A 21,737-nucleotide genomic window follows, 5' to 3' on the forward strand; every position below is an offset into this window, starting at 1 on the left:
TATACAACTAGTTCCATCCTAAAACACATCCATACTAAGCGTACAATACAACTAGGCTATAGTTCCATCCTAATAATACACCTTAACCACTAGACCAAAGTAGATGTGACACAGCTATGAGCAATCAAGTATAGAGTTAAACGCGAAGAGCTGACTTACCATTATGTCTTATTCTGTTGTCCACAAAAATGGCCGTGTTTCTGTTCACGTTTGATCCCCGGCTGACTGATAGCACGGCGACGAGCAATAAGGATTGTAGCATTATGATAATACTGATGAGATTCTAACTTGGCGAGATAACTGAAAAAAAAAAGTATTTTTTTCAAACATGTCATTTTGACACAAGTTTTAATGTTATCAAAGTGTCATAGAGATCTTATTGCATTCAATCTTAATGCGTGACAAAAAGTCATAAACGGTTGAGGAGATCCATTCCTGGTGGCATCATAAGGTTATGCTTATCATAATACATAATGCATTGTCATCCAAACTAAACGTCTGTACGAAGTTTCAGACCAATCGATTGATATCTTCAACCGATTGTGCTGAAATTTTGTAAGTGTAGACGAAATTTTGTATTTAGTTTGGATGACAATGCAAACTGCTACAAAATTAAAAGTTTATAACAAAGCATTCAATGTTAAAGTAATTAGTTCCTAATAGGCACTTTTTCATGTCAAAAATAAAATTATATATTTAGCATTTCTCAAAAACCTACGAAATACTGGCATTTCGGAACGGAACAGGGATTACACGGCATTCCGAAAATGTCATCCCGGAAAACTAACTGCTCCCGTGGGAAATTCTCGTGGGCAAAGCCGCGGGTAAAAGCTAGTCTTAAATAAACACAAGTAATCACATGAGAGAGTCAAAACCGCCAAAAAACATCATAAATCGTAGAATTTATGATAGGACGGTATGTTGGTACGAAACCATTTTCACGTGTCAACAACTGTCCGTGATTGAGAATTTCAATGGGGTTATCTAATAATTAAGCTATCATGACAATTTTTTTTCTTAAAACCTAAAAAAAATGTGTTCTAGGAACCCTATCGCTAAAAGTTCTCTATCATCAGATAATCGTCGTTTTTTTTTTTTAATTGTATAGCTCCATATAAGAAGAGTATTGGAAGAAAGAAAGAAAGAAAAAGAAAAGAAAAAAAAAACGTTTATTTGCTAAAAAAAAAACGTTTATTGCGCAGTGGCACGTGATCCATCGTTACCTAAAAACCCGCCTGTGATCGAAAGGTCCCAGGTTTAAATCCTACACATGCCGCATGTGTTTTTATACCAATACCTATGACTCATGTACCTATAATAGTTTTCGTTGACCACCTTCGCTTATGATGAAGGAAAACACTGATTTACAGTTTAAGTTCACTAGAGTGTATTCGACTACATGCGACTATATTTCGGTAGGCAGTCGTAAAAGTCATGTCAGATGCGACTTGAACAAAATCTTACACCAGTTTTATAAACATACTCGAAAAAAGAAGATTCTATATTCCTTTAATCAATTAATGATTATTCGACGAACGTTACAAGAAATAACGATTAATTACTGGAAATAAAAACTAAATTAAACATTTAAGGAACCCTCGACTCCGAAATTGTCATGCAGTTAACCTGGACGACTAAGGACCGCTTGGTATTTTTGGAAAATATAGAAAAACAATGATTTCCCTAGACATGGGACCTAGCTTGATCGACTTTATTTAGATTAGATTATAAAACTACTAAATTTCGTATGAAAATATGTGAGCAATATATTTTCATACGATAATTATTTTTGTTCATCGTATTTTTTCATTCATTTATGAAATTAAAAAATAATAATAGAACATATTGGTTACACATTACAGAAAAGAATTCCAAATATGTTATCGCGAATACGTGCGTAACAAAAATATAAATTATGTTATGTAATAAAACAAATTCCAAAAGATAAAAAAATAAATAAAATACCTGAAAAACCGCAGCAAGCACGTTTTCCAAAAACACAAACAAAAAATAAATAATTAAACAAAAAAAAATAAAATAAAATTAAGAACACTGGCCGCAGAAAAAACGGAACACTTGATTTTAAATAAATAATCTTGTCGTATATTGTGTTCGAAGTTTGAATTTGTGTCACTTTAATGTCGGGTACCGTCCGGGACTCAGGACGAAATGGGCTATACTGTGGTGAAGATTCATTTATATAGTCGTTCTCGATGAGGTATTTAGGGTTCTGTAGCTAATAGCGAAACGGATTTTCTTATGATTTAATCTGTTTGTACGTGGGCTTTAGAATATTATTATTCATTAGATAATCTTTTAAACTATAGTTATCACATGTTAGGTAGATGATTGACGTCCCCTGATTCATATGGTTTTACACTCCCCGCATAACTCTTACTGGAGTATAAAGTCGCCTTTATATTGCATGCTCTTTATATAACTCAAATTGCTTGTTATTGATTGTTGTTGCTTGCCAGTTACAGGCAAGCCAGTTAGTATATGTTACGTTAAACCCCGAAGTGCTTTTACATCTAGGTTTGGGCGGCTAGTCCTGGGTGCAGTCTCAGCTGGCTACACCCAGGTGAAACTAAGGTTTACTCATTATAAATGTGAAAGTAAATGTTTTTGTTACTTCTTCAGGCTTTATCTGCACAGCCTCTTGAAATTTCGCATACAAGTTGAAGTACGGAAAATAGGGTACTCTGAAATATAATTGTTCCCGTGGGAAACGCGGGCGGCTACGCGGTTAAAATATATTAGGACAAATCACACAGATTAAGCTAGCCCCAAAGTAAGTTCTAGACTTGTGTTATGGGTACGATACTATATTTTATAACATATACATATGTAGATAAACATCCAAGACCCGGGCCAATCAGAAAAAGATTATTTTCCATCATAACCCGACCGGGGATCGAACCCGGGACCTCTCGGTTCAGAGGCAAGCACTTTACCACTTCGCCACCGAGGTGGTAATTACATAAAAGCTAGATTATAATATGTATTTGTTAGGATATCGATGTACTGAACCCTACAACGAGTAAACGAGCTGCATTCAGTCCGTCATCTTGAAATTCAGAAGTTAGTTGCATAGCGCTATGATAAGAGATTTAAATTGAAAATGCATATAATTTTTTGTCCAAAATTTTATTCGACTGTCCGAATAAAATTCTATGTTTTATTGTCTCCGACTTCGTGGCGTCACAGCTCCGAATGAAGAGTGAGAAAGATGAAAGGCATACATACGTCATAACAATTTATTTTGTATCTCGACTCGATAGATAGTGTGAGTCCTGAGGAAGATATTATTTATTGTGTTTTTACCCTAGCGAAACCGGGACGTGCCGCTAGTATCATGCGAGTATAAATAGTGTATTGACGTTACAAGTTGATAATAACATTTTTCAATCAGAAAAAGAAACATTTTATTTTATTTTGCGTAGAAAAATAAGAGCTAGTTTTTAAAAAGTTTATTTAATCCTGCTAATATTATAAATGCGAAAGTTTGTGAACATGTGTGTGTGTTTGTTACTATTTCACGGAAAACGCATGATTATGAAATTCAACCCTACACGGGTTGAATATTTTCTGATAGGCCCGGGTCTTGCATGTTTATCTATATACGTATTTGTTATAAAATTTAGTATCGTGAGTTAATATCCCATAACACAAGTCTTGAACTTACTTTGGGGCTAGCTCAATCTGTGTGATTAAAAAATAAAAGTAAACAAATAACCTGGAACATCACATAGGGTACATTATATCCCGAAATTCCCACGGAAGCGCAGCCCCGGGACGCAAATAGTTATTTTATTAAAAAATCAAACCACAACGGGCTGCAATTCGGTATCAAAGCTTGTACAAAAAACACGATAAATTTCACCGCAGGCAGAGCCGCGGACAACAGCTAATGTTTAATATTAAACCACCTTCAAATAATTCAGTTTTATGGCATCGAATTAATATAAATAACTTGGTTAACATTAATATACAGCCCCAACATTTACTATTAACTTTAGGGCGTGTACTAATATCTTACAAAATGATTGCGTTGAAATTTCAACACGGCAAAAGAGGCTATAGTTAATATAAAACTGTTTGATTTAATGACTATAAGTTGGAATTATATTTTTAATAACATATAGTGTGGTACGGTGGTCAGGACGACCGGAAAGCCCCAGGTTTGAATCCTACTCATCATACCGCACGAGTTACTTTACTAAAAGTTTACTATTAAAATTCTTTTTAATCTAATTGTTCCCGTAATTATGCCGTCGTCACTCCATTTGTTAAGATTATACCCGATTTTCTATAAATGTTATCAAAAAATGTTCCCATGGTCCAATCGCTAATGTCAACTTCTATGTCCAACTGAACGTACAACGGTAAATCTACTTTAAATGTATGGAAATTACGAATATCTACGTGGCAAACTGTCGGTAACAAACCGACATAAACCCTTTTCTTATATACTTTACGAAAGAAAAGACAAAATTAAAAATTTAAGAAACTTCACTCCATTTTCCAAATGTAGTTAAGAATACTCCCGATTAAATTATCTTTCAAATAAAAAAAAGCTAAATCAAAATCGGTTCATTTGAGAATATAATTTTATAAATAGAATAAGGTTTGGCAAAAAATATATTATTGTAACGGTTTAGGTTTAAACATTCGTATCTTTTTTACAGAATAAATTCTACTTTGCTCAAAACTACTACTACTAGCATACGAGTAGCACAGCTCCTTTCGACTCCGGACATTAATGTCACAATGGCTTCAGCGAAAGTCCCTCTTTTACAAATAAATTCTAAATATAGACAATATTCGCCTTAAGAGTGTTTGATCTGCTAGGTTGTTGCGAAGACAAAAGTTTTAGTCAAGGCAGGACTATTAAATGAGTTTCTTCAATTCGAAGGTTGATTCCGCTTTTAATCTGTCTATTTCAGCCTTGGCTTTCCCCGTCTAAACATTTTTTAAACAAAAATGAAATGTCATATTTTCAGGTTTCATGTTATAGCAAATAAGTTTCTGTATCGTCTTCGTGTTATTGCAAATAAAATATCTTTTATCTCTTTTTATCTTTTTTACCTTTTTTATCCTATATAATAAATTCCCATCACTTACGGGGTAGACAGAGTTACAAATCTTGAAGGCGTAGCTCTAAAGTAGGTGTAATAGTTCAATATCTTGTAGACAGTGGTTGCACGATTATATCTGTCATAAAAATGTCTATTTTATAGTCTTTTCCCTTGATTGACTTTAACAACAAGCGTCAGAGGAGATGTCGCTGAGCACATTATGTTTATCTTTAACCCTTAGATCAGCACGTATTCCAGATAACTGAATATACACTATAATCGCTACACAGCTTTGGTAGTTGATAGGAAACAATAGCATTTCTAAAGAGGGTTGACGTTAAGCAGGCGGCCGGTTATAACACCTAAATTTACATACCCCAATTTTTAAATTTTCAGTTCATAATTTTCAAATAGTATATATTAATAAATATTAGGGTGGAACAGAAAGTACAATGAAGAACACGGCAATTTTAGGCAACTTCGTCCCCGTGGGGATAAAGTAGGTAAACAATCGCTGGGAATTTGGTGAAAGTTTCATTATATTCTAGACTGTAGATTGTGGTACTTTATTGAGAATCGTATCTTGTAACTTCGTAATATTGCTAAGTAACACAATGTCTATAGCAACCTTTTATTAAATACATAAATGGATACTGTTGTTCGCAGAGCGTTTCGACCGCTGCGGCCGCGCTTTAACAAATACAAGAATTCGTTTTACTAATATATATGTGTGTATTTATGAATGATTATGATGATAATGTAAATTTTGTGAATGATTGATTTTGGAAATGATTCCTTCCTCAAAAAAATTGACGGATCGTAATAACAGCGCGGCTGCAATGATCGAAGCGCTCACAACACTCGATGGCCAGCACTAACATCTGTGATTACAAGTACAAATATTTGCACGTACTGAGAATCGAACCCTGCACCAGTTGGCGGACGGCCGTTTGGTGACCAATACGCCACGGAGGGGATAAAAAAAAAACTGAATTTTCCTTGAAATAATGTGGTAAGTGACATTATGAATGGAAAATTCCTAGAATATCGCTAAGGACGTCATTCGCGCGTTTTCTTTACATACCTTTTTAAGTTAGGTATAAATTATATATATCACATTTTGTAAGTATATGTTTTTTTGGATTTGTATCGTAAAATTGAATAATCCTGAAGCTCAGGTCGACTCAGGCGCACCCCTCAGGCCCCGTTCGATTTCCAAACGTCGAATTGAATTACAAAATGGCCGACAGATGTTAAATGATTCCATATTTAAATTTTGAGACGAGACAGACACCGGGCGCCAGTTTTTCTGCAAACAGTTTTTTATTAAGATTGGATTGTAAAATGGAAGAAGTATGGGCATTTAAATTGAAAATATATTGTTAGTGTGAACAAGGGTGTGTTCTTTGATGGGTTTCAGAACTAAACGTTCTTCCATCATATTTATGTAGCTCATTATTTAATACTGTCACTAGTTAATACTAGTTGTTCGCCGCGAACTTAGTCCTCGCGACCACAATAAATTTTCACAAAATTGTGAATATTTCAAAAACGACTGAACCGATTTTGATGCATCGCGAACTTAAACATTCCGTTGACACCTTTTAAATTTCATCAAAATCAGACCAGCGGTTCATAAGTTGTCGCGTTACAATTATATACATACAAAATTTGTGTTTTTGCCCTAAGTCGAATTGTAGATCTCCCTCGCTTCGCTCGCTCGGTCAATAAGACACAGCCGCTCTCCGCTGTCTGTCTGTCCCTATGTACGCTTAAATATATAAAACTATGCAATAGATTGTAATACGGGTGTTTTTATTAGGTAGAGCGATTCTAGAGGAAGGTTAAGCAGGAAGTATTGTTTAATCTGTGGTTTAGGTATATAACTTGTTATGGTTTTACCCGAGCGAAGCTGGGACGGACTGCTAGTGTGAATGTCACTATGTTTTTCGGATGAAATTTTGCATCAATTTCGAAACAGAAATTTCACATACATGTGTAGTTTGGATAACAATGTATTATCATTACGTTGTGTTTCATTCCACATAATAACCACGATTCTAAATCATAAGGAATTTCAATATAACAGAAACCATCTCCTAGGTTTTATAATGATAAAGATATTCCTGGAAATTAATATGTAATTCCTCATTCAAGTAAATAATACGAAAAATATGTGAGTAATTAAATAATCTAATAGACAGTGGCGGATCAATACAATTGCTGCCAGTAGGCAATTCAAATTTTGCCGCCCCTTCTTATTGGGGAGCTGTCATTTCGGCCAGGCGCTCTTTAACTAGAGGTCATGTCATTCGTCCCTGCACCGCAACCGAAATATACCTTCGCAAATAGGAACGTTGTTTAAAAACGTTAAATTCCTCAATTGTGATGTGGTGAGACCTAATTTTAAATTTGCTGCCCCCTAAAATCTGCCACCCTAAGCTCTAACCTACTCAGCCTATTGGTAAATTCGCCACTGCTAATAGAAACAAATTAATAAATATATTGCTTATTAAACTACTTCTAAGGGTGGGTAGCACCGTCAACTTTGGCGTTAAGTTTAACCTGCGCAGAAATACGCAAAATACGCCATTTTGTCAAAACGTCAGCGGGGCGCCGGTTAAAATTAACGTACTTACGTATTACGTAATTTGACGGTGCAACTCAGCCTAAGAGAAAAAATTTCATTACTTTCATGATATTCTTATGAAATGGAAGCATATTGCAAAAGAAAATACCAATATATCCTAAGATGAAAATAACTGGCTAAATAGGTATCGCACAAAGCTTGGAAAATATTGTACATAGTTACGTAATAGGTGTAAAATTCTGACACATTCGAAAAAAAATCACATTCGAAATCACATATTCGAATCATCGATTGCCTCCACCTCCCCTTCCCCTCATCCTCCTCGAAAAATCCAACTTTTTCTTGAGAATTTGCTTAAAACCTTCTAAAATAAATTCAGACAATTGATATATTGGTTCAGATTATATGATGAGTGTGCTTTATAATGATAAACTGGCCACGCGGTCTGACTTCTTTTGTCCGACAGATCGGATGACATGAAATTATGATCAAGTATATACTTTATTTTCGACTTCAAGACTTGTGTTTAGTTAGGGTGAGTCTTCACACGGGGTTTAGCATCCTTGACATCAAGCCAGCCAATTCTCAATGTGACAGGTGATGTGGTGAGACCTAATTTTAAATTTGCTGACCCCTAAAATCTGCCACGCGGTGGTGATGTAATGGTTAAGACGCTCGCCTGTGGATCGAAAGGTCCCAGGTTCGAATCCTACTCGTGCCACATGAGTTTGTATACCAATTTGACTCATGTAATCATTGACCAACACTCGCTTCCGGTGAAGGAAAACATCGTGAGGAAACTTGCACACTGGTTGATTATTAACTTGTGTGTGAAATGGAAAAGGCAATAGCAAACCACACGATTACTAATGCCAACAAAGTTCTTGTATGTGTTCAATTCCACGTAATGGCCACGACCCTCAGCCATGAGGAATACGACTATGAAGAAGAAAATCTTCCACCCTAAGCTCTAACTTGACCCAGCCTACTAATAAATTCGCCACTGCTAATAGAAACAAAACAAGTATACAGCTTATTATAATGTAGCTATTGCCAACTGCGAATGTCTAAGTGTTTCTACCGGAAATCCGTATTTTAATAATGGAGGACGCGAATTATCTTGGTTTTTGAGGTGATAACTTCTTCAGCGGCGTTGTGCTCTTTATGTGATGGATAAAAAATGTTGAACTCGCGTCAGGACACGTGACCTGATCGAAAATTCGTAAGACGTCAAAAATGCACAACGTTAACATACAAGTTTTCACTTCTGCCGGCACTCTCGGAGTGCAATCCATTTTTTTAACTGATTCTCAATTATTACACGATTATAGTTACAATTATATAGATATATTAAAACGGTTGTGGTATAATCAAGGATTGTTATTCATCAATCAAGTATTGTTCGAATCTACATTTTCAGTCTGACCACAGTCGTTTTCGGTGTGCGCCAATGAATCAGAATCTTGGATTTCTAGTTTAAAATTTTTGTGGTAACTTAATTTTATGACGTCATGATAAAAAATTAACATGTATCTGAGCACTGATGTGAAGGCGCAGTGTGAAGGTAATCGTGATTATTGTTCACTTACAAAATATTCAGATAAGTTATTCAGTCTTGTATGATTCCGCGGAATAAGTAAAATTATTCAATGAAAGTAAATACTATGGAAATAAAATATTACATTTTCCAACATATCACATTTCGGTGATAATAGTATTTATTGTGGTCACCTGTTTAGCAAGAAATGAATTGTAGAAGTCGATAATCCTAACTTATTTCCTATTCCTAAACATATCCTAATACTAATCCCAATCCTAACTAAAGTAGGACCAATTTAATAAGTCACATTTGACATATGTCAGCCTAAAGCCTGAGCTAGAATTGTCAAAAAATTTCTTCTTTTTTTAGTATTGTTAATTTCAAAGATTTTGGATAAACCCCTCATCTTTGAATTTTTTGTAGATCTGATTTTGTAACAATAAATATTGTGCGCCCTCCGTTACAAGGTTACATTTATGAATTTGGACGAAATGTCAAATGTGACCTGTTAAATTGATCCTACTTTAATATTATAAATGCGAAAGTAAGTTTGTTTATTTGTTTGTTTGTTTGTTACCTCTTCACGCTCTATCTACTCAACCAATCGTCTTGAAATTTTGCGTACATGTTGTTTGAAGTATGGGTAAGGATATAGGGTAATAATCATCTCGGAAAATTAACACGGGCGAAGCCGCGGGCAAAAGCTAGTAATTCACATTTTGCTAAACACGTCAATAAAATAAATTATTAGTCTTAATTTACAGAAAAAAAAGGGTTTAGTGTATGGAGAGGTCAGACTCTCAAGTATCTTATCTCCTCGGAGCGTGTTCATTATCGGCTGTGATGCCCCGAAATCCGGGATTCGTTTAAAAAATAAACTGTCGAATATTAAAAACAAAATATATTTTTATTCATTTTAGATTATTTGTATACTGCTTTTAATTCCTAAAGTTTTTTTTTTAATTAACAGCGGAGACGCGCGCCTTTAGTTTTTGGCAAACTCGAAATAAAATAAAAAATGTTTGCACATCGCAAGTTTGCTTAACCCAAACCCGAAGTCTACAGTAGACTGTTATCTGTATATATTTTATGTTATTTAAATATTTGTTTATTTACCGTGGACAAAATTCATGTTTCTTTTTTTTCTTTAATACTTGATATTCAATTGCGTTTTAATTTTTTTTTTCACATCTGTCAAGGCTGCTGTACATGTACAATATATAGAATTACAATTGATTGCGCAATAGAATCAGAATACAGAGCAAAAATACATTAAGTATCAAGTTACTCCGAATTTTATCTAAAAGTACCACATTATAATAAAACAGTCAAAATATTTTGTCTGTACAATTAGTATTTTTGATTGAAATGGATAGAGGGACACACTTAAAAAGAATAATAGAAAGCAAAATTTTTTTTTAAATTTTTTGTCTGTCTGTCTTTATGTATGATCACGCTTGTCTCCGAAAGTGCAGAACCAATTTACTTAAAACTTTCACCAATTGATTTGGTTTAAATCTGCAAAACATTTAAAGTTCGTTTCATTAAAAAAAGTTATCGTCAAATCCGTCATTTGAGCGGGCGAAGCCGCGGGTAAACAGCAAGTTAACTCAAAAATGTTCTTTCCTAAATCATGGTGAGGATTTTCGTGGCAAGTTTTTGGTAGCTAATGCTTTGTATATTTTACACAATAGCTGAAGTCATGAGTTCAGGTTTCCACACGATGTTTCCTTTCATTGGAAGCAAGTGGTGGCAGATGAAAACATGAGTCAGATAGCTAAATCCTAACTAATATTATAAATGCGAAAGTAAGTTTGTATGTTACCTCTTCACGCTCTATCTACTCAACCAATCTTCTTGAAATTTTGTATACATGTAGTTTGAAGTGTGGAGATTGACATAGGGTTAGACAATGACCTTTCATCCCGGAATAACTGTTCCCGTGGAAATTCACGTGGGCGAAGCCGCGGGTAAAAGCTAGTACATTCATATGGCGCGAAAAGTTCTAGAAAAATGGGAAAATTATGGGTACAACCCATTTTTCTCTCTGTGACCACCAACTATATAAATTATACAAAAAGTTCCGAGACATTTCGAGAAAACGGTACTATGTTTTTCATTCGACTTTATCCTTGATTCGGCCATACGATTTTAATTCTCAATGTCGTATTCTTGGTACACTGAATATTTTACGGCAATGGATGTGCATTTTTGTTTGTTCGGTTTCTTTTCTTTTCCCATGAAATTTAAACATTAGAGTACAGTCTGCCACAGAGCAATCTGACCCCCCCCCCCCCTGCCATTTGAACACCATCTCTTAGGGGGTCAGATTTCTCTGTGGCAGACTGTACGTTGTCAAGTAGCGGCCCGTCCCGTCTTCGCTCGTGTAAAAAAATAATAAATCATCTACACCTGAATCTTCCTTAGGAATCACACTATACTTAGGTGAAAATCGCATGAAAATCCATGCATCAGTTTATGAGTTTATCGCAAACAGACGGACATACAGATAGACGAGGCAGTGGACTTTGTTTTATAATTTATAAGGATAAGGATACATACCTCAAATAGGAAATTACGTAGGGAACAAATGTATGTAATATATGTGTCAATACCGCTTCAGCCTGGTCCTGACAGAAGGGCCAAAGCCAAGTACACTGAATGGTCTGATAATTAGGGATGCCGAAGATCGCGCGAAGGGAGAAAATGAAAAGCGGACCCGGTGCTCCGACGCTCTATGGCGGTGGTGGCAACCAAGAAAACGGTCAGGTGAGTGATATATTGACAATAAATAAGTTCATATGCCGATGTGGTTGATTGAACTGTTTTCAAAGAAATCTGTGCTCAAATGACATAATTTATTTTCAAAAATATCTATCGGACTTAAGTTGAAATTTCATGTTTTCAATTAAGTGTAATGCAAGTTGATGTATTCTATGCACTGAACATATTGTAAAAATGTGTGCATTGAATGAAACATTACCCTGAAAGTATGAAGGTACAATATCATAAAATAAAAAATATATATATAATGAAATTTCAACTTCATAGATTCAAAACATCTACAAGATAAACTTCTATTTAAAACAGACCAGATCTTTCAACGGTCGACAGCGATCTTACAGAAAACAAACAAACTAAAATTTATTTGTTCTAAATTCGTTAGAAAATCCTCGTTCACCGATGAAAGAAAACGTAAGCAAATTGTAATATATCGATAGATTTGTTTGTGGTAAGTGATGTGGAAGATTACGGTCTGCACAGGTCTGTTGGTGGGTTATCCTTGGAGACTGATAGTAGCCCCAACGGTTCACATGAGTTTGCATACCAGTCTAACTCATTTATTGAAGTAAAAACTTTTTAGCGGCGTTGTGCACTTTTTGTGATGGTGTAAAAAATGTTTAACTCGTGTCAGGACACGTGATCTGATTGAAAATTCGTAAGACATCAAAAGTGCACAACTTTAATATTCAAGTTTTCACTTTTGCCGGCACTCCCGGAGTGCAACACGTTTTAACTTGATGTTGCCCGGGGCTTCGCTCCCGTAGGAATATATAGCCTATGGCAATGAGATAACATATAGCCTATAGCAATCTTGGATAATGTACCTTTCTAATGGTGAAATAATTTTTGAAATCGGTTGGGTAGTTTCGGAGATTACCCAGATTAAGAGGAAATGTCGCCAGAAGGCTGGCGACATTTTTTTTCATTCTTTGTAAGGCCAAACTCAAATGTTGGCCAAAATAGTCACTGCAGCCCTTGGATCCCCAGAGACATCGACCAGGCGTGCGGAAATTTCTTTGTAAAGCGTTTCTGCATGTAATTTATATTCTGCAATTTTTATTAACCACAACGTGTTTAATTCCTTTCTCGGTTTCTGTATGTCTTTCCCCCTTCAGGCACCCAGTCGGGCTCATCTCTCTACACCTCGATATGCGTGTTCTGCCCATTCTTATCAGTGGTGCATACACCTGGCCTAACCGAAGATCAAAGTCTACACTCAAACTTGTATATTAGCTCATAGTTTTTAAAGGGGTTGATAAGGTGTCAGGTATAGGCTACTACGAATACTTTCTTTTTCAAAAATCAAGCCCCAAAAGACTGTGACGGGGTTTGAAAGTTTCTATGAAAATCATGTGTATTAAGCTTTCGCAGTGAAATTCGGTGAAACCACGGGCAAAATCTATATATATATATATATATATATATAGTTTACTAATAAATCTATTTAAAATGATAGTAAAGCTGTATCAGGCCTAAGGGGAAGAAATCAAACAGTGCACCGGATGGTAATGTATGAAAAATATACATTCCATCGGTGGGGTCATTGACACCTCCACACTGCAACTATGGAAGGGATGCTCGTCTTCAAGTTATAAATAGTACTAATACTATGTTAAAAATTTTACCAGTACCCATAAAATATCATTAAAAAATAATAAAATATCTTAAAAGAAGTAATAATAATTTATAAATATAAATATAAATAAATATATTAGGACAAATCACACAGATTGAGCTAACCCCAAAGTAAGTTCGAGACTTGTGTCATGGGATACTAACTCAACGATACTATATTTTATAACATATACATATATAGATAAACATCCAAGACCCGGGCCAATCAGAAAAAGATCATTTTCCATCATGACCCGACCGGGGATCGAACCCGGGACCTCTCGGTTCAGAGGCAAGCACTTTACCACTGCGCCACCGAGGTCGTCATTTAGAAAGCAGATTGGCAGATAAATTCATAGGTTACCGTAATACTTTAAAAAAATGGTTGCCTGTAAAGTCGGTTTTACGGGCGAAGATTTTACGTGACAACGTCTTTTTACGCGCGCGGCAGACCGATCATAGTTGAGTGGGAGAGAGACGCAAGGCATTCGGCGGGCCTCTCTCTCGTTCGGTGACTCATCGTAACGTTACCGGGCGTTACACTTTTTCATAAGTGACTCCCAGCCGCAACCTAATTTAAGACGTTGTCACGTCAAAAAATTACGGTGTACCCAGGAACGACTCTAGACGTGGGATCTCCTCAAACGTTTACTGCACGGACATGATTTGTCACACATTAGAATACAATAAGATATCTTTGAGAACAATAAAAGCTTGTATCAAAATTGCCATTTTTGTAAAAATAATTATTCTCTTTAAAACCATTAGCTCTATAGACGTAATCGATCCTCGGAATTCCTTCACAAATCAGTTCTATTTGCAATCTTTGTTTTCCAAATACTGCATTCCTTTGCACTTTCTAAGCAAGAAGACATTTACAGAGCTCATTTGGGCTATTTGCAGACCGCTGTATAAAGAATAATAGCAACATTACCGTGCAGCCTAATTATAGACGAAAGAAAGTGGAATCTGGTGGGAAATGTCGTAGCATTATCTTTTTTAATTATTTTTTAAGTGAAAACTTCTTTAGCGGCGTTGAGCACTTTTTGTTATGGGTAAAAAATGTTAAACTCGCATCAGGACACGTGACCCTAAACGAAAATTCGTAAGACGTCGAAAGTGCACAACGTTAATATTCAAGTTTTTACTTCTGCCGGCACTCTCGGAGTGCAACACGGAGTTTGCAATGTCATGGATGATGGTTGCCACGCAAGCGCGTGTCTTAAGATCAAATTATATAAATCTTTTTTTAAAATTATATAAGAAACCGATTTCTTCCTCAGCCTTTGAGCGTCGGAGCTTTGAACACTTTCCTACTATTTCGTCTCCACTTCGCACGTTAGTTGTAATCTCTAGTTTTTCATTTAACATACACTACTTTCCGCATATGAAATGAAATATATTTGCCGGATCAATTATTCCTTTTCCTCGTCTTAATATAAGCAACCTCGACACAGCCCTCCGGCCTTATTACAATCTTTATTACTTCTAGGAAAATTACAAAACTCCTGCAATGACTTCTAAATGCAACAGAAAAAATCCCACTGCATTGACAAACGCACATCAAGCAAATAACAACCATATCACTTTGACATACGATTCGAAAAGTACTACAATGTTGCAAATCATTGACAAATTGTGATACAAGTGAATTGCGACCTTGTTACAAAGGGATAAGGTTTAAGAGCTGGTTAGGCCGTTGGTACACGCTAATTAGAACGACGCCACGTCGTCTGTCCGTTTGTATCGCGATCGTGAGATTGGTCACGTATCCAGAGATGCTAAAATAATGAGAGGACAGAGTTTGCTTTACAATATTATCCTTTTTGTGTAGATTAATTCTTGAAAATAAATCATCTCGACGGTTTACGTTTATGCACGGACATGATTGAATACAATAAGATCTCTCTGACAACAATACAAGCTTGTGTCTAAAATGCCTATTTTAACTTATTTAACAATTTATTTGAAATTTCTAAACCAATATTCATGCCGCCCAGAACAGAATTTTATTTGAAATAGGTAAAAATTAATTAATATTTTTGGATGTCGTTTGAAAATATAGATTAACAAAAAAAAAACCTGCCTAGAAAACTAATTTTTAAGAGTTCTCAGCGTTTCGACCGCTGCGGCCACGACGCCATTACAATTTTTCAAATTTTAACAAAGACAAGAATTAGTTTTAAATTAATAAATCTGTACTGTGGAAATGTCAATTTTATTAATTACTATATGTTGCCCGGGACTTCGACGCTCCCGTGAGAATTTTGAGATAACATATAGCCTATAGCAATCTTGGATAATGCACCTTTTTAATGGTGAAAGAATTTTTGAAATCTGTTCGATAGTTTCGGAGATTACCCGCCTCAAATATACAAACTCACAAACGCTTACCTCTTTATAATACGTAATAGGTAGGTAGTATAAATCGATTTTGGAAATGATACCATAATCAAGAAACTTGACAGATCGTAATGACAGCGCGGCCGCACCGGTCGAATCGCTCTGAGAACCACCAATAAAATTTTTAAGAGCCAAGCTCTGTATTTTCCTTACTTTACCCGACGGCTTGATAAGGAACAGTTTGAACCAAATCCTTGGATAGTTTAAAGATCTAGAGGCATATTAGTCACACTGCACTAGTTGCTACGTACAGTGTATGTCATGTCAAGTTACACGGCATGGGTCTTATGCAGCGGTGATAACGGCTATATTTAGCTAGGTTGGTAAGCTGTTGATTGTATGTAGTCAACTGGAACTGGCTGGTTGTTAGGTGATGCGATTTAAATCCCGATCCAGATAAATGTAAAATCTGTCCATCTGTCTGTCATTCACGCTTTCAAAACTAAGCTAGATTTTGAGGAACATTTTTAATGCGACGTTGACATTTCTGATGTGTATAACTACAAGCATGGAAGCGGTTGTGGTGTAATGGTTAAGAGGCCCGCCTGTGGATCAAAAGGTTCCAGGTTCGAATCCCACACGTGCCACATGAGTTTGTATACCAATCTGACTCATGTATAGTAGTTTTCATCGGCCACCACTTGCTTCCGGTGAAGGAAAACATCGTGAGGAAACTTGCACACTGGCTGATTATTAACTTGTGTGTGAAATGAAGAAGGCAATGGCAAACCACTCCATTACTAATGCCAAGAAAGTTGTTATGTGTGTTTAATTCTACGTAACGACCCTCAGTCATGAGGAATACGACTATGAAGAATAAGTACATAGTACGTCAATGAACGAATGATTACTGGAAGATAATTGATGTGGATGCTCTTAACATATTGAAAAGGTGCAGCAGCGCACCTTTGATCAATGAGGTGTCTACAGTGGCTACTTCGCCTACGACCAACACTGCTCCCAGGTAACCCACGTAATATTTATAAGGTACGAAATACCACATGCCTCCGTAAAGCGATATATGGTTATTGCTATGCTGAAAACCTATCTATGTTTGTTCTAATATAAAATGTTTGTTCTTGAGTTCTAACAATATTGTTAGAACTCAAGAACAAACATAGACCACCTTTTCATCAAATTTCTGCCCTGAGATCTGAAATGGGGGTGAAAGTTTGTGTGTACGCCCATTCGCCGCGCGCGAACACAACAACAATTTTACTACGAATAGTTTACTATGAGGGATAGTTCGAGACTAGTGTTGATCCGTAATTTTATCCTGAAATTCCCAGGGGCGTGTATATATAATAAGGATGTTATACACAGTAATTTCTATTAGTACTAATTATCGTTCAGTTTATATAACTGATCATATCTAATCTATTAATTTCAAATGAATTGATTGATAGACATGTAGATATTATGTTACTAATTAATATTGATACAATGTACAGTATCAGATGGTTTAAGGAGAATTTATCGATTAATTATAGGCAGAGCTTGTTACTAAGCAGTGCTGGATTATACAAGCGAGGGGCCTTGGGTAAAAAGACGGACTAAACTTGATAACTAAATACATATAGTGGGTGTGCTGCCAATCTCCTCTCAAAATAAACTCGTCCCAAATGCTTAACTTTTTAAAGTGCTTGGGTGATTGGGACCGCGGTCCCAATAAACTATCCAGCTTATAATTTCTATGGCAATTATCAATATTTTTTTAAATATTTTAATTTAATTTTACATTGGCGCGGGCGCCCATAGCATTGCACTGTTGTTTTATGTCTGATCCGCCAGTGTTACTATAAGGGGAATATAACTGTGGTATATTTTGACCTTGTGGTTTGTGGTTTAAAAATAGAATCAGTAATTATAATAACATTTACGATGATGTCGTCACTTCCTTGTTTTTGTAGAAACCCTATATAAACCTAGTGTATGAATAATGAGGGAATTCATACAATAAATATTATACAATAGTATTCTACAGGTCACTTTATCTTATACGTGGTAATCGAGGTTCGCAACTTTTGGCTTTGTTTACCCCGTAAGGCATAAAGACGTGATCTGTATTAAGCCTTTTTTGGTTATTTTTTCGCGTAGGTAGCCTAGACATCGAGAAACTACATCTGGAGAGTGAGCGAGAGAGAAAGACTGTGTCTATAAAATGTCAACTCTATACACGCAAAAGTCTATGTTTTACTGAATTGGTTTTCAACATTATCGCACATGTGGCAGTAATGAATCGCCGTAAACATTTAACCTTTACTGATAACCGGGTCAACGAACCCGTTTCATTCATTAAACGCTATCTTACTACAATGATACTAGAGCATTAATAGAATTTGAAATAACAATCGAAATAGAAGTGGCATGGTCTTGCACCGCGCCGCTGCCATCCGGCAAGGTGGCACGTTCATTGAAACTGAGCTTTAATACGTCCAGTGTAGACATATTTTACATTGGCAATAAATTTGCGGACAGCTCGCTGTCTCGTTTTGTTCAATGGTGTGTCTGAAGTTGGATTTATTGTTTTCTCTCTCTTCTGTTCTTGCGTGTTCCCGGTAGCATTCGAGTGGGTGTTTTTGGAGTATTTGATTGTGATTTTAGAACCGGTCCAACATTTTGGGACGAAATTGGGGAAATGCCGTCCGTTATCTTTGCTGATTCTTCACTTCTGTTTACGTCATCATTCGAAACTCTATTATCCACAACTATTATGATAAATTTGCAACGGTCTAGCTTTTAGATATAGTACATTTGCACGCCTTTATTAACTATTAAAGTATACTTCTTCATTTAGAGTCAAAATTGTAGATAGATATGTTATAATAGGACGACGAGTTGCTTTGTCGACGTCGTTGGTCTCATTAAAGTCTTTATTTATTTTTATTGTTACTAGTAGCCCGTCCCGGCTTCGCACATTATAAACATAATTGTGCACCTAAACCTTCCTCCGGAATCACACTATCTATTGGTGAAAACCCTACGGTTTTCACGTATCAGTTTTTGAGTTTATCGCGAACAGGCAGACGTGGCAGTGGACTTTGTTTTATAATAGACTAGATGTTGCCCGTTGCTTCGCTCCCGTGGGAATTTTAGCAATCTGGCATATGTATCATTCGAATGGTGAAATAATTTTTGAAATTGTTTCGGTAGTTTCAGAGATTACCCGCCTCAAACATACAAACTGAGAAACTCACAAACGCATACCTCTTTATAATAATAATATAGATAGAGATAAGGAAAATTCTAGTGAGGAACACCATGCTGCGTACGATAACAAACATTGTTAACGTGATAACAAAGGCGGCAGACTGAAGTGGGACTGAGCGGGTCACATCTGCCACAATCAGTCTGAGAGATGACAGAGATGACGCACATAGATTCTATGGATTCCAACCGACGGATACCGGAAAAGAAGAGGGCCTAGGACACGATGGTCGGTTGGCTTAAAAACATTTGATAAGAAAACAAATACAAGGAATGCGTGGAAGTAATTGTGGGCGGCTTTTCGCCAGCAAACATGTAGAGAAAAAACGGGAACTCCGGGAGTGCCGGCAGAAGTGAAAACTTGAATATTCACGTTGTGCATTTGTGACGTCTTACGAATTTCCTCGGTCACGTGTCCTGATGCGAGTTTAACATTTTTAATTCTAGTCAATTGAGACAAGACAAAATATGAGCCAAGGATTGAATAGCACTTAAACTTCTTATAACCTTCTAACATAATGAATTCATTCATAGACAAGGGGCCCGCAATACCATTATCTGCCCCATTTCCTCCGAGCCCTTCGTCTAATCACAATCGTCACGCCGTATAACTCTTGAACAAGCCGGGCCGACCAATAGGCGCGTCAGAAAACATCACGCGAGAGACACGCCACTAGTCTGATGCAATGTTGCATGTCCCTGCTCGTATTTAAAATTAGAATAGCTATAGATGGCATAGAAAATAGAGCGAGAGTTTGCGGAAGCACAAAGTGGCTACGAACACAAACTAACTCACTATAGGTCTGATAATAATTCGAATTTGTTGCTCTATTTTAAATTAATAATTGTTAAATTATTGTAATTGTCCATTATAGGTCCTGCGAAGCGTGGATTTCCTATACGAAAATAACGTTAAAAATTTATTCAGAGCATGAATAATTTTAATATATTTATTTTATCAATAGTTTCAGACAGGTACAGGGCAGAAAAGAATGGCGTACGCGAAGAGAAGAAGAGAAGGCATATGCTCATAATTTGGCAGAAAACGGGTGAAATTATAATGGAGTTTATTTATCAAGTGGGGAACTTGAAATTAGTAGATAAGTACAATATAACAGAGGCGAGAATGTAACTTATAAGTCATTATAACAATAATCATTCCGCATGGCGTGCTTTGGATCCAGTCAAATGTTTATAAGGGCGTAATTATGAACTGTAGCTTAGTATTAAGAAATCATTCTGTGGTGCGTGTTCTATGGAAATTAGTTATTCTATGACTTATGACATTGTATTAAATTATGGCTTTAGTAAGTGCATCAGGTGGTAAAACGTGACAAAAAGCATGCAGATATTATAGCTACCATTAAATCATAATTAAACCATTTAAAGTCAGTATAGAATATACCGAATGCGTATGGATTCTGCAAACTTTTAGATTTGATTTGACTTTATGAATAGGTTAATTAAATAATTTTAAGTTTGAGAATTACATCGATAGAATAATTAACGTAAAACATTTTTTTATTAATAAATAAATAGAAAATATTGAACTCTCTCTCTCTCTCTCTCTCTCTCTCACACACACATCTGAGTGGTTTCCCGGTTTCTTCGTCAGCCGTTTAGCGTCGGAGCCCAGGGGCCGCTCTCCTTTTATTTCGCGTCCGCTTTTCACGGTCCTCAAATGGACAACTCTAAACAGTCCACACTTACGACGGACAAAGACATAGAAACTCGCACAACACACTTAGAACCGCTGACAAATATCAGTGATCACAAATACAAATATTTGTTCGCGCTGGGAATCGAAGCACTTCTAGACAGCGTACGGGGTCACCACCACGCCACGGAGGGCGTAAGGAATATTTGCATAAGCAATTAATTGTAGTGCTTTTATCTGGTACTGAATTAAACTTAAAAGCTCCAATGCATTTGAAAGCTCCGTGCTGATTTCCCAGAAGACTGACCTTACTCTAATTGTTGTGTTGCTATTTCTCTCACTATTAGTTGTTGCTGGAAACCTACAAAAAACGAAAGATTTCTATACATATTTCGCAAGCTGCGTTCCGGGGCTTCCCGAGGAAATATCGGGATAAAATGTAAATAAATAATAATAATATATAAATAAATATCACACAGATTGAGCTAGCCCCAAAGTAAGTTCGAGACTTGTGTTATGGGATACTAACTCAACTATATTATATTTAAAAATATATTGGAAATTCACGCGGGCGAGTGTTGGAATTATACTCGTTTTCAAACTTCGATACAGATTCCCAAAAATAGTCTGTATTTATGATGACTGGTGACAAATGCGTCAGAATAACCTATATTATAAATAAATATAATAAACAAATTTATTAGGACAAATCACACAGATTGAGCTAGCCCCAAAGTAAGTTCGAGACTTGTGTTATGGGATACTAACTCAACGATACTATATTTTATAATAAATACATATATAGATATACATCCAAGACCCGGGCCAATAAGAAAAAGATAATTTTCCATTATGACCCGACCG

The 21,737-nt window shown here is 36.1% G+C and overlaps 1 protein-coding gene across 4 annotated transcripts in view; it reads right to left on the reverse strand.

Moving 5' to 3' along the window:
* LOC128681124 (neural/ectodermal development factor IMP-L2-like) overlaps positions 1–21,737 on the reverse strand; it is a 66,729-nt gene that overhangs the window by 5,322 nt on the left and 39,670 nt on the right. For 2 of the 4 annotated variants that reach the window (XM_053764758.1, XM_053764759.2), the window contains exon 2: positions 160–300. In XM_053764758.1, coding sequence (XP_053620733.1) covers positions 160–262 — 103 coding nt within the window. In that variant the 5' untranslated portion in view covers positions 263–300. Of the gene's footprint in view, positions 1–159; positions 301–1,965; positions 2,177–21,737 lie in introns of those variants that run through there. The other 2 variants (XM_053764760.2, XM_053764757.2) reach the window with 2 other exon arrangements.

This window comes from Plodia interpunctella, chromosome 26, assembly GCF_027563975.2.
Source record: "Plodia interpunctella isolate USDA-ARS_2022_Savannah chromosome 26, ilPloInte3.2, whole genome shotgun sequence".
In the NCBI taxonomy this organism is placed as follows: Eukaryota; Metazoa; Arthropoda; class Insecta; order Lepidoptera; family Pyralidae; genus Plodia; species Plodia interpunctella.